General features: G+C 46.9%; 1 protein-coding gene across 3 annotated transcripts in view; it reads left to right on the top strand.

Annotated features, from left to right (window-relative positions):
• Positions 1 to 13489, top strand: part of TMPRSS2 (transmembrane serine protease 2) — a 61885-nt gene extending 48396 nt beyond the window's left edge. For all 3 annotated transcript variants that reach the window (XM_074995852.1, XM_074995868.1, XM_074995860.1), the window contains 5 exons: positions 3989 to 4164; positions 6966 to 7061; positions 8124 to 8266; positions 11266 to 11418; positions 11898 to 13489. In XM_074995852.1, coding sequence (XP_074851953.1) covers positions 3989 to 4164; positions 6966 to 7061; positions 8124 to 8266; positions 11266 to 11418; positions 11898 to 11909 — 580 coding nt within the window. In that variant the 3' untranslated portion in view covers positions 11910 to 13489. The remainder of the gene's footprint in view (positions 1 to 3988; positions 4165 to 6965; positions 7062 to 8123; positions 8267 to 11265; positions 11419 to 11897) is intronic.
• Positions 13490 to 14527: the final 1038 nt, after the last annotated feature.

Genomic DNA, 14527 nt, shown 5'->3' on the forward strand with positions numbered 1-14527 from the left:
AACCTACAAGAGTCCGGACCCCTCCTAAAATACATAAAATAAGCCGGAGTTCCCTTAGGGAACTGTTCTACCTTAGACTTCTGATTACCCATCCAGGAGGACTTCACACAGCACTCACACAAGAAGGAAATTCGGGCTTGGCAGAGCGGTACCCGGTGCAACACACAGGAAGGAGCCCACAGGCTACTGCCTCAACTGCCCTTGCTTTCACACCAGGGGTTATACCCAAGGCGTGGTGCGGCTGCAGCTGTGCAGATTCCACTTATTCAGACCGTGGGGACGGGGACCCCTTGGTCAGCCAGTCTCCGGACAGAGATGGCTCCCAGATTCACACACACACCACAGGGAAGACGGATAGACACAAAGACAAGACAGTCCTCAAACCGGTTAAAGCACAAAAATAATAATTACCTGAGACGTCTGATTCCAGAAGCTGGATCCAAAGACCCCTACCCGAACAGAGTGGGAACCAACAAGTTCAATGGCGTAGACTGCGCTGCTGCTGTGTACCTTTCTGTCTTGTGGAGGATCGCTTGGACTAAGCGTCCAGGCGCCGGCTGCCACGATCGTCCTGCAAGGCAGTCAGGGATCACACAGCCTCAGCGAAGCCGCTTGCCATCTCGGCGGAACCTCCAAATTGTCAAAGTTTGACTCAGACTCACATTTTATCAGACCACTCTGTTTTATTAGCAAAGCCGCTCTGCTAATACATTTAGAAGTGAGCCCCCCGAGTGGGGCTTGTGTCTCTTAATTTATACAGTTTTTTGGAGAACAAGTTACAGAGAAGTTACAGACAAAAGAAGAAAAAGATTTTAGTCACCACCCTTCGAGATCCCTGAGACCAGTTACATATCTTCAATTACCTGCCACCCTTAACAATCTCCTTTAACAGCTTCCAGTTAACTTAACTAATTGCCCTTCACACCTTCCATTCTGATGCCTGCTTCTTAGATGTGCTGGCTCCATCTTAATTGCTTCTCCATTCAAAAGCTAACTGTCCCTACGTGTGCTCCCTCAGATACTTTGTAACATGTTCTGGCATGCCCTCTCATATACAATGTATCCAGCATGTCCCCTTATACAACCTTATACTTATACAATGTTATACTTCCACACTGTGAACCGTTGATAATAACAGTGAGTGTCACAAGTTTGCTTGTGCTTTGAGTGAAGAAGTAATTCATTGTTTATTTTTAAACTTGTTTTCTATTGAATTGAATTAGATATCACCTAGGAAGTAATACTTCCTTATTCACTTTCTCTCAGGGGTGAAAATAACTTAAATTTCTTACAAGTCTTGTCGTATCTCAACCTCACCTCCCATGGTAGGCAGGTGGTTTGGTTACGACAATACTTGCAAGATATTTGAATGTGGTGTGCCATGCTGGAGGCGAAGGGCAGGCTGTTGCAGTGTGGAAGGACTCAGAGCAGAGTGGAGGGGAAGTTCTGGGGCTGAGGATGCAGGGGTCCAGGCAGGTGGACTCAGGGCAGAAAGGTGTGGTGGGCAGGAGTCATGGCAAGAGTTAGGTGCATAGGGATCTGAAGATAGGGGAGTGGAGTGTGGGGAGGGCTCAGGCCAAGAAGTGTGGAGGGGCTTATGGCTGGGAGATTGGCTACTTTGATGCTCAGCTGCTGGATCTTCTGGGTTGGAACCTGGGTGAGGAACCTGGTTGAGGTATCACCTCTTCACCTTCAACTATCCAGTACTTGGACAAAGGCCCCTGGGTGGGGGTGGGGGTGGGGACCGGGTAGGGGATGTTTGTAATTTTTTTTCTTCTTCCAAATTCTCCTCTGTTGATATCTGTCTGGGTTTGTCTTTTAGATTTGTCACCTAAAAAGAATGGCCCAGGTGTTCATTTAGCTTCTCTACTGTGGCCTTGTCTTCTTTGAGCGCTCTTTTTACGTCTCAGTTTACCAACGGCCTCATTGATTATTTAGCTGCCTTTCTGAGTCTGATGTACTTCAATTGTATTGTTAGTTTTTGTATCTTTAGAGAATTGCTCTGCCAATTCTCTTCTGGCCTGCCTAAATGTATTTGATTTGTCAAAGGTTGTTCCCGTCTGTTTTCCTCAGTAAGATGTGACTTTCAGTTTTTAAAGGATGTCTTTTGTCTCTTTTATGCTGTTAAATAGCCATAATGATCTTTTTGGGTCCTTTCACTTTTTTTTAATTTTTATTTACAGTGTGCATATAGTTTGAGCTTTTATTCTGATGGTGATTTTTTTAAAACTTTCCATGCAGCTTGTGGGTGTTTCTCTCTTGGACCTGTTACTGTTAATTTTGCATGTAATTAGTCTCCTCATTTTTATGTATATTCTGTTTTAGAACTTAAATACTAATGTGGTGGGTTTCTTTAGAAGTTTCCTTCTACAAGGGTGTTACCTTAAGAAACACAAAGTAATTACTTCCCAAGCTGTTTAGTTATAGTCACCTCTTGAACCAGATCCTGTGCTCCATGTAGGACTAAATCAGGAACAGCCTCTCCTCTTGTGTTTCCAGGGCTAGCTGCTCTAAAAAACGATCGTTTAAGGTGTCAAGAAACTTTCTCTTTATCCTGCCTGTAGCAGTGGCAGTAACTCTAGGCCCCTTTACATTACTGGGCCCTGGTGCATTTGGCCCAGTCATCTCTGCCCTCCACCCATTGGTAGGTCTCCACTGTCATGTGATGATATTTGTGAATGGGGCTCTTGTAGGTTCTTTCTCTTCAGATCCTGTTTGCACTTATCAGCATCTACCCTCTCCTCTTTGCTAGCATATAGGGTATCTATCCCCTTTAATACATCTCTCCAGCGGGCTGTATCTGTCTAAAGGCTGTGCTTCTTTGCACCTGCCAGCTTCCCCTAGCGTTTAGATTAAGAGCTCCTCTACCAATTTAATTTCACATGCCAGCTGTCTGGTTCCATATTGGTGTAAGTGGAGCCCAGCCCTTCTTTAGAGATTCCGCCTTTCCCAAAAGTTTCCTCACTTCCTACCAAACTGAAATTCCTCTTCTGAACACCAGTGTCTCATCCATGCACTGGGACCCTGCAGTTCTGCCTCACAGTGCTGCATGGGGAACTAGATGCATTTTGGAGAATGCTACCACAGAGGTCTTGGACTTTAATTTCTTTCCTAGCAGCCTAAATTTTCCCTCCAGCACCTCTCACCTGTCCTTCTCTATGTCACCACTGCCACTGTGTGTTCCCCAGCACTACACAGAAGTCTGTGTAGGTGCCTTGAGAGAGCCACAAGCGTTACTCCTGGCAGACAATTTGAACTTCCTGCAGTTCTCTTGGTCTTTGCAAACCCAACAATTTGTATATCAAATAATCAAATAACCGGTTACTTTCACCTGTCTCTTCCTGATAACTGGGGTTCCTTCCCACCACAGCTGCATTTTGATAGTGAGGCCTGCTTGTGAGTCCCCTCAGTGTAACCCGCTGCTTTTATTGTCAGTCACTGAAATTGCACCAAGACTTCAAACGTGGGACTTTTTCTTATATTGGGGCACAGCTGTAAGAAGCAGGGGTTGTGTGGGGTGATGCAGTACCAGTGGGTTTTGCACCTGCTTCTCCAGGCTTGGCCCCACTGCCAGCTCACTAGTGGGTCCGCCAGCTCCCAGCTTCTGGGCTACCCCTATAGAGTCCCAATTGGCCTCTGGGATCCCGACAGCCCTGCTGGCTTTGCCACCTGCTGTGCCTTCTGGCACTATGGTCCACTGGTCCTGGAGGCGCTGTTGCCACTCGGGGTCCTGCTGCTAGCTGTCTGCTCCTGGCTTCAACCTGGGGCTCCTCAGCCATTTCCAGCTGTGGCCTTAGCCTGGGGTGCTGAGGGGTGTGAACCTGTGTGAGAAGGAGATGCTGCTCAGCACTCCCACCCTAAAAATCATTCCAGCCCCCGTGGTGGTGAGCAAAACTCTATGAGATTTGGAATCATTTAGTTGTTGCACGAGAAAGTAGATGGGGGTTGGGGTTAATACAGATGCCAATAGTCTTATTTCACTCTTTAGACAGCTTTCTTCTCCATACTACTGGAGTGTGTATGCTGGGATCCTGACGCAATCAGAAACGGGCTATAGCTCTGCATATAAAGTGACGAAAATAATTTCCCACCCAAGTTATAATTCAGATTCTAAAGACTACGACGTTGCCCTGATGAAGTTACAAACGTCGCTGCGTCTTACTGGTAGGTGTTCTGTTGTTGTGTGCAGAAATTCAGCTGCAGAAATTACCTCACTCACTTTTTTTTTTTTTTTTTTTTTAAATTGTGGCAGCCATCAAAGGGGAGGGGCTTACTCTACAGTCATTTAGAAAATGAAGAAAAAAGGACAAAGCATGGAAAGATATTTTAATAACACATAGCCAGCGAGCCACGGCTGGATACTAAGCTACTATAAAATAGAAACTGTAATAAAGCGTAAATTGGTGTCCATTTAAAAATTATCAGCTGTCTGAGGTCTGCAGGGGTGACAGGGCTGTAATGTCAGCACCACCTTCTTCAAAGTACACTTCGGTGAGCTGCCAACTCTGCTGGAATCCAGGATTCTTAATGAATGAGAAATGAAATCTTTGCTGTGTGTGGATGACCTGCCCATCCTATTAACTACCCATAGTGGCCTTCTAGAATGCCCATATGTACAAGGGATGTACTGCAGCATAGGGGACTTAGACATCCACTGGGACAAATGGGATCTTTTTATGAAAAGAAAAGGTGCACAGGGAAATACTCTAAACCCAGTGTGTGGACCACCTCATCCATTCATCAGTGATTTTCAGATCAGTTATAACTTGTAGTGTCCTGTCCATCAAAACAGCAGACAGTTCTTCCACTATAAAACACTTGAAAATGAAATTCAGTAAAATCAAGCAAACATAATCCATTCCTATGTACATAACCCCCAGGCCTGGTTACTAAACTTTTGAACTTTACCCTAAATTGAATGGGCACAAAGGATCAAGCCCTAAACCAATTTCCAGAAAGAAGCAAAACCATTTCAGATCCCTGCAAGGGTGTGAAAAACTGTGGTCGTCTCTTTTTGAAATGAAAGGCAGTGGCCAAACTAGAGGTGAAATCTGGAAGACAAAGCACAGTGAAAACTCAGAGATGTCTGTGTAACCCCATGGCATTCTACTGCAGTGCCCAAACTGGAATGCATTCATGCGACTTTTCAAATTACTTGAAAGTCCTAAGTCCTAATAAGATGCAATGAAGGAAAACAGTGCCTAGCACTTGGAAAAAGTGACAGAAAAGGCATAAAGAAAACTCCCCCTTGCTGCTGGTGATAGGCAAATGTGCCTGTTCCCTCAGGACAACATGAGAAGAGCCCTGTGCAGGTACAAAATTTGTATCCACATACGCATCTGCAGAAATGAGCCTCAGATATCCACACGCGCATCCGTGGATGCGGCTACCTGTGGATATAAAGCAGATATCCAAATTTGCAGGTTGCTAAGTGTGAGTCCTACACGCTAGCATGCAAACAAAGGTTTGCTTGCTGTTTGTATGCATGCAGCACACGACAGAAGCGCATGCTAATTTCAATAGGACTTTGCATGGGAAGTAGGCAGTGCTCAGGTGAGTTAAGCATTCTTGACCTCTGTTTGCCCTCAGTCTGTGTCCAGGCAGGGCAGCATCTCCTCTTCATTTCTTGCACTTTCTACCCTCCTCCCAGAACACAAACCCTGTCAAAATAGGCGGCACTAACTAGGCCCACCAACAGCAATTCCAGGCCCCAGGCAGAACAGTTACTGGGCCCTTTTGCACACACAATCTGTGCCTGGATGGACACGCTGCCTGATAAATGCAGTGCCAGTGCTGGGTGGTGCCCAGTGAGCTGCTGGCTGTGCTGCTGGGTATGGTATTTTGGTACGCCCAGGACTTCCATGTGCCCAGCCATTAAGGTTGTCAGCTGCCTTATCTTGCAAACCCAAACACCCCTGCCCTGCCCTGCCCTGCCCGGCCCTTTTTCCTGAGGCCGTGCCCCTGTTCCACCCCTTCTCTGAGGCCTGGACCTTACTCCTTCCATTCCCCCCTCCCTCGGCTGCTCACTCTCTCTCATCAGGCTGGGGCAGGGGGCTCAAATGTGGGAGGGGGTTCAGGGTGCATGCTCGGGAGGGAGTTTGGGTGTGGGCTCTGGGCTGGGGCGGGTGTGAGGGCATGGCACTTACCTTGGGCAGCTTCCAAAAGTGATCAGCACACTTCTCTGGCAGCAGCTCCTAGGCTGGGCAACAGGGGTTCTGCTGCATGCTGGTGTTGACAAGCGCCCCCCCGCCCCCTTCTGCAGCTGGCCAATGAGAGCTGTGGAGTTGGTGCGTTGGCAGCATGCACAGCAGCGCTGCCCACTGGGGCTGCTTTGATGGTGCTGGTCGCTTCTGGGAGCGGCAGGGTGTGAGGGCAGGTGGGAATGGGAGGAGGAGAAAGAGGGGACTTGCACTCAAGTGTGGGGGTGCAGAGCTACCCCCCCCCCCCCAGGGGCCCATGGTGGCTGTTTGGCCCCACTGGGCCAGAAGCCTGCCTTTGCCCTACTGTGCTGCTAGCAGTTAGCGGCCCTGGGCCCTTTTAAATCGCCAGACCCCTGGCTAATTGCCCCCCTCGCCTCCCTGCCAGCAGGCCTGAGAGCACCGTGTTAATTCAATAATCATTACTTGAGGGGTGGAGAAGGAACTTGCCTCACTTTGAATCCCTTGAGGCTGAAACTTCAGGTGGAGGCTGAGAAACATGTGGAAACCTACACCCAGCCATTACCACTTGTGGATAACAAGGTCTTCAGTGATCCCAGGCTGGCAGCCTTTGGGACCACAATATTTGCTTAGGAAGTGAAAAGGTCAAGGGAGGAGCCTTTACATTTCAAAGAGCTAGTGTGCATTTGTAGCCCCTAAGTGTTCAATGTCCTCTGGGTCCCCTCCTATGTGGGAGACCCTCTAATTAAATTTATTTATGTTCTCTCACTTAGGCTGGCTGATCACCCCTCTTTTCTTACTTCACAGATGCAGTAGGACCAGTTTGTTTGCCTAACCCTGGATTGTTTTTCCAGCCTGAGCAAGAGTGCTGGATTTCTGGATGGGGAGCAGAATACCAAGGGGGTGAGGTTTCTGGTTCTGACATGCTGGGATGGCTGCCAACTTGCTGTCACTCGCTCTTTCTTGTCTTTTGGGGCAAAAGGTCTTGTATTCTCATGAGATACATAACCTGTGTCTCCCCACACTTATCTGCTAAGTAACCCCACAAAGTACGGGGCAGAAGTGTTAGTGCAGGAAGAAGAAGAGAATTAGGATAATATTGTCAGTCTAGCAGTGGGCGTGTCTTCTGTGTCTCTCCTATCAGGAGCTAGGACTGCTGAACTGACCATGTACCGTACTCATCTGGCAGGGTGTAGTGGGCTACATTCTGCGGTAGTGTTCCTGCTAACTTTTCCCATCCATGTGCAGAATAAATTTTGTTATGTGCCCTGAGGTTTGTGCGATGTGCACCACCAATAGATACACCTGCTGCTGGCTGTGAGAGCTGTGGGGGTTCTGCTAATGAGTTGGGCAGCATTTTAAATGTTCTGCAGCAGTTCCTCATGAGGTGGGGGTGGGGATTTTTGTCTGGGAGGGGGCAAGGGCGGAATTCCTCTAAAGGGAGCAGCCTCTGGCTCCTGCTGCTCTCCTGGGGTCAAGAGGACAGGGTTGTAGTTGTATGTGTAAAGCTGCAGTGAGTGAGTGAGTGGGGAAAAAGAAAGATTTCTCAGGCCACGGGGGAACGTGAGGCCTGAGCAGGGGAAGTGCCAAGTGCCTCATCCTGTATGGTCCAGGGTGCCCTCACTCCTAGTCAACTTGCAGAAGGTTGCAGGGTGGTGGTCATTACCTTGTAGGTTCATTCTCACCTACAGCGCTATGGGGAGCTGCGCAATTTGTGTCTCTGCTAGTCATTTTTATGCTCTGCCACTTGAATGCACTTGTTCAGGATAATGTACCATCATCTCCAAAGGATATGTTTTAACTCAAATATCAGTGTTCATACCAAGGCGCTGCTGGCTTGTTTTTGATCTTGTGCTCCACTGAAAACAAGTTTTGCTGCTAGGATTTATAATGTCCACAGGTGACAACTGGAGACATGTTCTAACTTCATTTTTGCGTATATGTGTGTGTGTGTTTCAATTGTAGGTAAATCTTCCGAAGTCTTGAATGCTGTAATGGTGCCTTTAATAGAACGTTCTACATGTAATTCTGTCAATGTCTATAATGGCTTAGTTTTGCCTACTATGGTATGTGCTGGGTACCTGAAAGGAGGAAAGGATTCCTGCCAGGTAATAATCTGTATTTATTGATGCTCTTAATGACTTTATTTTTAAAATTATTTTAACACTTCCTAGTGACTGCTCCGGGCCTCTCTAAATAAGGGATCGGCAATAATTTTTGATGGGAGGCCACTCCCAGAATTTGGTAAGTGGTCAAGGGACGCCCTCTTCCATGATATCAATGGTGGAGGTCGGGTGCAGAAGGGAACTTAAGGTAACAGGTTGGGGTTGGGACGGAGTTTGAGTGAAGGAGGTGGTTGTGACCTGGGGGAAGCGACGGGGGTGCAAGGGTTTGGGTTGTGACCTGGAGCGGGGGGTTGGGGTGCAGAGTCCAGGAAGGAGGTACATGTGCACAAGGGGCAGAGGGTCTGGGTACAGGGGGGGAGTGGGGCAAGACTGGAGACAAAGCTTTGAGGGGGAAAGGGAGGTCTGCAGTGCCAGAGGCAGGCTCCGGCTGGAAGACTTACTCGGGTGGCTGCCAGCCATCAGCACTCAGAGGCAGGCTGTCTGCAGCCCTGGACTGCTCCATACTGCTTCCAGCTTCATGTGGCGCTCTGCTCCAGGTGCCTGAGGGACACGGGAGGCTTCATGTGCTGCCCCCACCCTACAGCAAAAATTTCTCAGCTCCTGTTGTCTGGAAACCAAAAACCAGCCAATGGAGTTGAGAGATTTTGCAAGGGGACGGGACCAGCACAGAAGGCCTCCGGCATCTGGAACAGATTGCTACATGGAACAGGAATCTGCTTAAAGCAGCGAGTGGCTGCCCTGTGCCACCCAGCAGCTTTGCAGGACAGAGCCAGTCCACAGGCTGTATCTTACCCACCCCTGCTGTAAATAGACCAATAACTGTCTTTGGAGCATAGTAGTCAGGCTTCCCGTATTCATCATGCTGAGAGCTTCTAGAGGTAGATGTGCTAGGTGGATTTTCCCCTCCCAGTTCCTCGGTCTTTGATGCCAGTGTCCACTTGCTGTTGCCATATTTGTGGAAAAGTGCTAGCCCCTCATTTTCAGCTGCAAACCTGTAACAATTTCATGGAGCACTGAAAAAGAGTGGCTTTTCCCAAACTCATCAACAGTTTTCTCTTGCTTTTGAGGAAAGGGAAAACCAGTCGTTTGTCACCCTTAATATGTGTCCAACAATGTATGGATTCTGGCATTTTTGGGTGGATGAGATAACCTTTGTGGTACTGTAACTGAGGTACTGTAACCTGTTTCAGATCAGTTTGGTTTTTTAAACTGTGGGCTCTGCCCTATTGGGAATGGGCGCCAGCAGGATTATCAGGGAGGCAAGGATGTGACGGATTAAGAATTGTCTGGTCTCTTCAAAAACTGACAGATAAAATAAGAATTTCTGCCAGCAGCTGAGGCTCCTACTTCAACTTGTGCTGCCAGGCTGGAGTGAGGAGGGGAAAGAGAGGTGTACTGGGAGGGCACGGCCTCTCCTTGTGCTGGAGGGGTGGGGTGGGCACTGCAGAGGTCAGTGAGCTGCAAAGGCTGATGTGCACATGCCCCATTGGGAGGCAGTTTCTCTTTGCCAGCATAGGCTCTGGCACATTTCTCATTAATGAACCAGTGAAATAAAACCTAGATGGTGCTACTGTAACATGGATGCATAACCACAGTCTGGGAGTGGTTATCCAACCAGTTATCAACAGTTCACAGTCATGCTGGAAGCACATAACCAGGTGGGCTTTGCAGGGATCAGTTTTGGGACTGGTTCTTTTCAATGTCTTCATCAACCATTCAGATATTGGCATAGAGAGTACGCCTGTGAAGTTTGCAGATGATACCAAACTGGCAGGGGTTACAGCTGCTTTGGAGGATAGAGTCTGAATTCAGAATGATCTGGACAAGCTGGAGAAATGGTCCTAGGTAAACAGGATACGATTCAACAAGGACAAATGCAAAGAACTTCATGTAGGGAGGAACAATCAGTTTAACACATACAAAATGGGAAGGGACTCCCTAAGATGGAATGCTGCAGAAAGAGATCTAGGTGTCATAGTGGACCACAAGCTAAGCATGAGTCAACAGTGTGATGCTGTCATGAAAAAAGCAAATGTCATTCTGGGAGGTATTAACAGCACTGTTGCGAGCAAGACATGAGAAGTAATTTTTCTGCTCCTATCTTGCACTGATTAGGCCTCATCTGGAGCGTTGTGTCTGGTTTTGGGTACCACTTCCATAGAAGAGGAACAAAAATGATTAAAAGTCTAGACAACATGACCTATGAGGGAAGATTGAAAGAACTGGGTTTGTTTAACCTGGAAAAGGGAAGACTAAGATGGGGACATAATAAGAGTTTTCAAGTACCTAAAAGGAGATACAAGAAGGAGGGAGAAGCATAGGACGAGACAGGACAAGAAGCAATGAGCTTAAGTTGCAGCAAGGGATGTTTAGGTTGGACATTAGGAAAAACTTCCTGTCATGATAGTTAACCACTGGAAGAAATTGCCTAGGGAGATTGTGGAATCTTCATCATTGGAGATTTTTAAGAGCGGGTTAGACAGATGCCTGTCGGGTGGTTTAGATCGTGCTTGGTCCTGCCCTGAGTGCAGGGGACTGGACTAGATGACCTCTAACGCCTCCTTCCAGTTCTGTGTGTGTATGTGTGCTGAGGATCATGCCAGCCTCAAAGGAACCTGTGGCCAGCTAGTGAGTATGGCAAGTTCCAGAGGCAGGGAGGTGAGTGCACAACATGATAGGCTCTGTCCTGCTGGGGCTGCTTGCTTAAAATCTGTCCTGGACAGGGGAGTTTGTGAAGCAGTGGGGAGGGATCCTGGACCCTACGTGTTTTTGTTTCTTATAGAGAGGAGGGCATGCCAGGGACATGAATTTCCACAGGGTGGTGGAGCAAAATAAGTTTAGGAATCTCCTTTATAAATGCAGCATGAAAGCAATACTTAGGGCTTCTTTTTGTTCCCTTTGAGACTTGACTGCTATTGGTCAGCTCTTTCTAATGGGCAAGGTCACTAATAGCATGCCTGTGGGCTTGTGTTTTTACCTAGGGTGACAGTGGAGGTCCATTAGTAACAGAGAACAACTCAGTGTGGTGGTTAGTTGGTGACACAAGCTGGGGAACTGGCTGTGCCAGTCGCAGAAGACCTGGAGTTTATGGAAATATGACTGTGTTCACTGACTGGATTTACAGGAATATGCAGGTAAAATGTATATGCATGTTCTTTCTTCAACATTTTTTTACAGACTTACACAGTTACAGACTTAATGCTAAAAGGAACCATCAGGATCATCTAGTGTGGCTTGCACATTGCAGGCCACAGAGCCTCACCCAGCCATGGCTGTAATAAACCCCTAACCTCTGACAGTGTTACTGACTTCCTCATCGAAGGACTTTGAGTGAAACAGAATCCCTATTTGTCATTCCAAATCCCCATTACTTATCTGATGAAAAGAACCGTCACATTAGTGACCTCGAGAGCCATTCATTGGCTTTATCAGATCTATCTCCAGACCTGAAGAAGTGGGTCTGTCCCACGAAAGCTCATCACCTAATAAATTATTCTGTTAGTCTTTAAAGTGGTACGTGACTGCTTTTTTTAAAAGATCACATAATTGAGAAAACACTTTAACTGGGTCAGACGATACTCACTGCTTTCTTCTTCTTTTTTTTTTTAAACAGGCAAATAGATGAGCATGGTATCTGCCATTCTTGCTGAATCATGTCCAAGAACAACCCTAAATGGAGCTGTGGCTTTCCTGGGTGCCTTATTATGAACTTTTTAAAAATTTCTAGGTTCTTAATTTGTTTTAAACTTTCAAATCACCTGAAGTTTTGGACACTCAGTTCTGTGCTGGCTGCAGTGACTGATCTATTTAATGAAGCAGAAGACTCTCAATAAGCACCTTGCTCATTATGGTGCCAAGTGGCACAAAGTTGCTGTAAACTGATAACTGACATGTTCTTTTTGCAACTTCCAAATATGAAGGGTTTTTTATAATCACAATTATAACTGAAATTATCACTGTTCCAATTACAAGCAGAGTTTTTTGACACTTGCCTTTTTGGCCTAATTTAATTTTAAATGAACTTGTGGTGTGACTATGAATCTTTGAGGTCCTAGCCGAGGACTTAAAGAGGAGAACACTGGTGAATATCAGTCTTGGCATTATAGATGAAGAGATGCTGTTTTTGCACTGGGGGCAGGGAGATGTCCTGGCATACATTCAGGTAGTTAAAAATCCTCAGGATCTTTACAGGTGCAGTAACAGCCAGGCTGATCTCTTTGGATTTATCCCCAACACCAACAGGATCAGAGCTGAGCTCCCTAATTGAAAAGGTGCCATTGTTCTTCACCGTTACCCTTCCTGGGCCCCACATCTAGCATGCAGGAGAAACATGGTAACTGCTATTCTACAGCTAGACTGCACAAATAGGCTGCTGAGAGCAGCTCTTCTAGCGTGTAGCAGGACACTGTGTACTTGTAGCATGTTCAGTTTTACCCGGTGGGTGCTGCTGTCTGACTCTGAAAACTCTCCCTTCTGAAATGCAAAGAACATTGCTGTGTGGCTGCTCTCCATATACTGGTTCTCTCTGATCAAAGAGTGAGCACGGGAGGCTGGGAAAGTACGGAAATCAGAGGTGCAAGAAAACGAGCCATTTCCTCCTGTCCACATGAATACCTCAGCTTTAGAGTGCTGTAATTTGGCTTTTAATTCCAACGAATGTTCTCTGAATGTGCCCATCCTCTATTATCAGAAGGCCAATCAATTAAGCTTTTCATAAGACAAAACACAAAGCTAATAACCATTCACATAAGCCTTAATGAAAGGAAAAATAAAATGCTGTAGTTCTGGATATGTACAGAATGAGACCGGTACGGATCTGACAAATTGACCACAGCTAATAATACCAAGTGTGTCTCCTTCTCCTGTTGTACATGCTCTCCAATTCTAATGCAGTGAAATAACCAAAGTCTGTGTTGCAGAAATTTTCACTTTGGTTTTGGAGCCACAATCTTGTGTGTCAGCACACCGCTTAATATTTTAAAAATGGCTGTAAAGGCTAGAATGTCGGGGGAGAAGGGGAAGGCCATAATGTGTCATTTTCTATTGGAATGACAGATCTCTTCAGGGAAATTACTTTTTTTTTTCAAAGAGCAAGCAGTTTTGCCTTGTGATGTGTGTGTGTGTGTGTGTGTGTGTGTATATTGAGGAAACAAATGCCGTTGCCTTGCACGCAAGTGGTACAACCAATAAATCTTTTACAAATCATTTCTCTTTTGAAGTAATTTATTACAGCATTTCTACCTCCCTCAATCGTTTTGTTTGACTGAAGGCCTACAAAGCACCTGGAAAGCCTAAGAGATGAAGGATGCTCTCCTGATTTAAGCACATAAAGGGGCATCTCCCATCTCGTGAAGACCAAGACTATAGCAGAATTTAAAAAAGAACTAGATAAATGCATGGTGGATAGGTCCATCAATGGCTGTTAGGCAGGAGGGGCCTGGACGGTGTCCCTAGCCTCTGTTTGCAAGAGGCTGGAAATGGGTGACAGAGAATTGATCACTTGATGATTACCTGTTCTGTTCATTCCCTCTGGGGCACCTGGCACTGGCCACTGTCGGAAGACAGGATACTGGGTTGATGGGCCTGTGGTCTGACCCAGTACGGCTGTTCTTATGTTCTTATCTAAGTAGCTGTTGTGGTTTTGTTTTGTTTTTTTTTTTTTCCTTCCTCCAACTTTTCAGCAAGCTTCCTGGTAGTCCTTTAAACAGATTACTTGGCTGGATTTTCAGAAGTGCTGAGTACCCACCACTGCCAAATAACTTCAGGAGGAAGGACAATTTTAGTGATACTTGATCAGTAGGGGGACCTGATGTCTCCGTTTTAAAGTGATGGTCCCATATTTAAGCTGTCCTGAAGATGTCAGTTTTGTCAATTGTCCCTCCCTTCCCATCAGTACTGGCAGGTCCTGCTGCTGGCTGGATCCTTGCTCACCAGCTGTCCAGCCAGCAGTAGTGCGTGTGGGGGGGCAGGGGCGGGGGGGTCCAGCGGATGATGATTCTGGTGAGTGTGTGCGGCAGGTGGGGCCAGCGGGTCTCAGTGCAGTCCTGGCTGTGGGCCAGCCCCCTTCACTGTCTGTCCCATTTCCAGCCAGCTGCTTGCTGCTGGTGTGGGCTAGCAACGGGCTAGCAATGGACTCTCCTCATTCTGCTGTGCCCTTCAGCCCCACGGCTCCTCCATACCCCCTTTAGCGAGGTGCAACGTGCTTCCAGCACTGCTCCTTTTTTTTCCTTCTGTCTCCCCTTC

The sequence above is a fragment of the Carettochelys insculpta genome, chromosome 1 (assembly GCF_033958435.1).
Source record: "Carettochelys insculpta isolate YL-2023 chromosome 1, ASM3395843v1, whole genome shotgun sequence".
Lineage (NCBI taxonomy): Eukaryota > Metazoa > Chordata > Testudines > Carettochelyidae > Carettochelys > Carettochelys insculpta.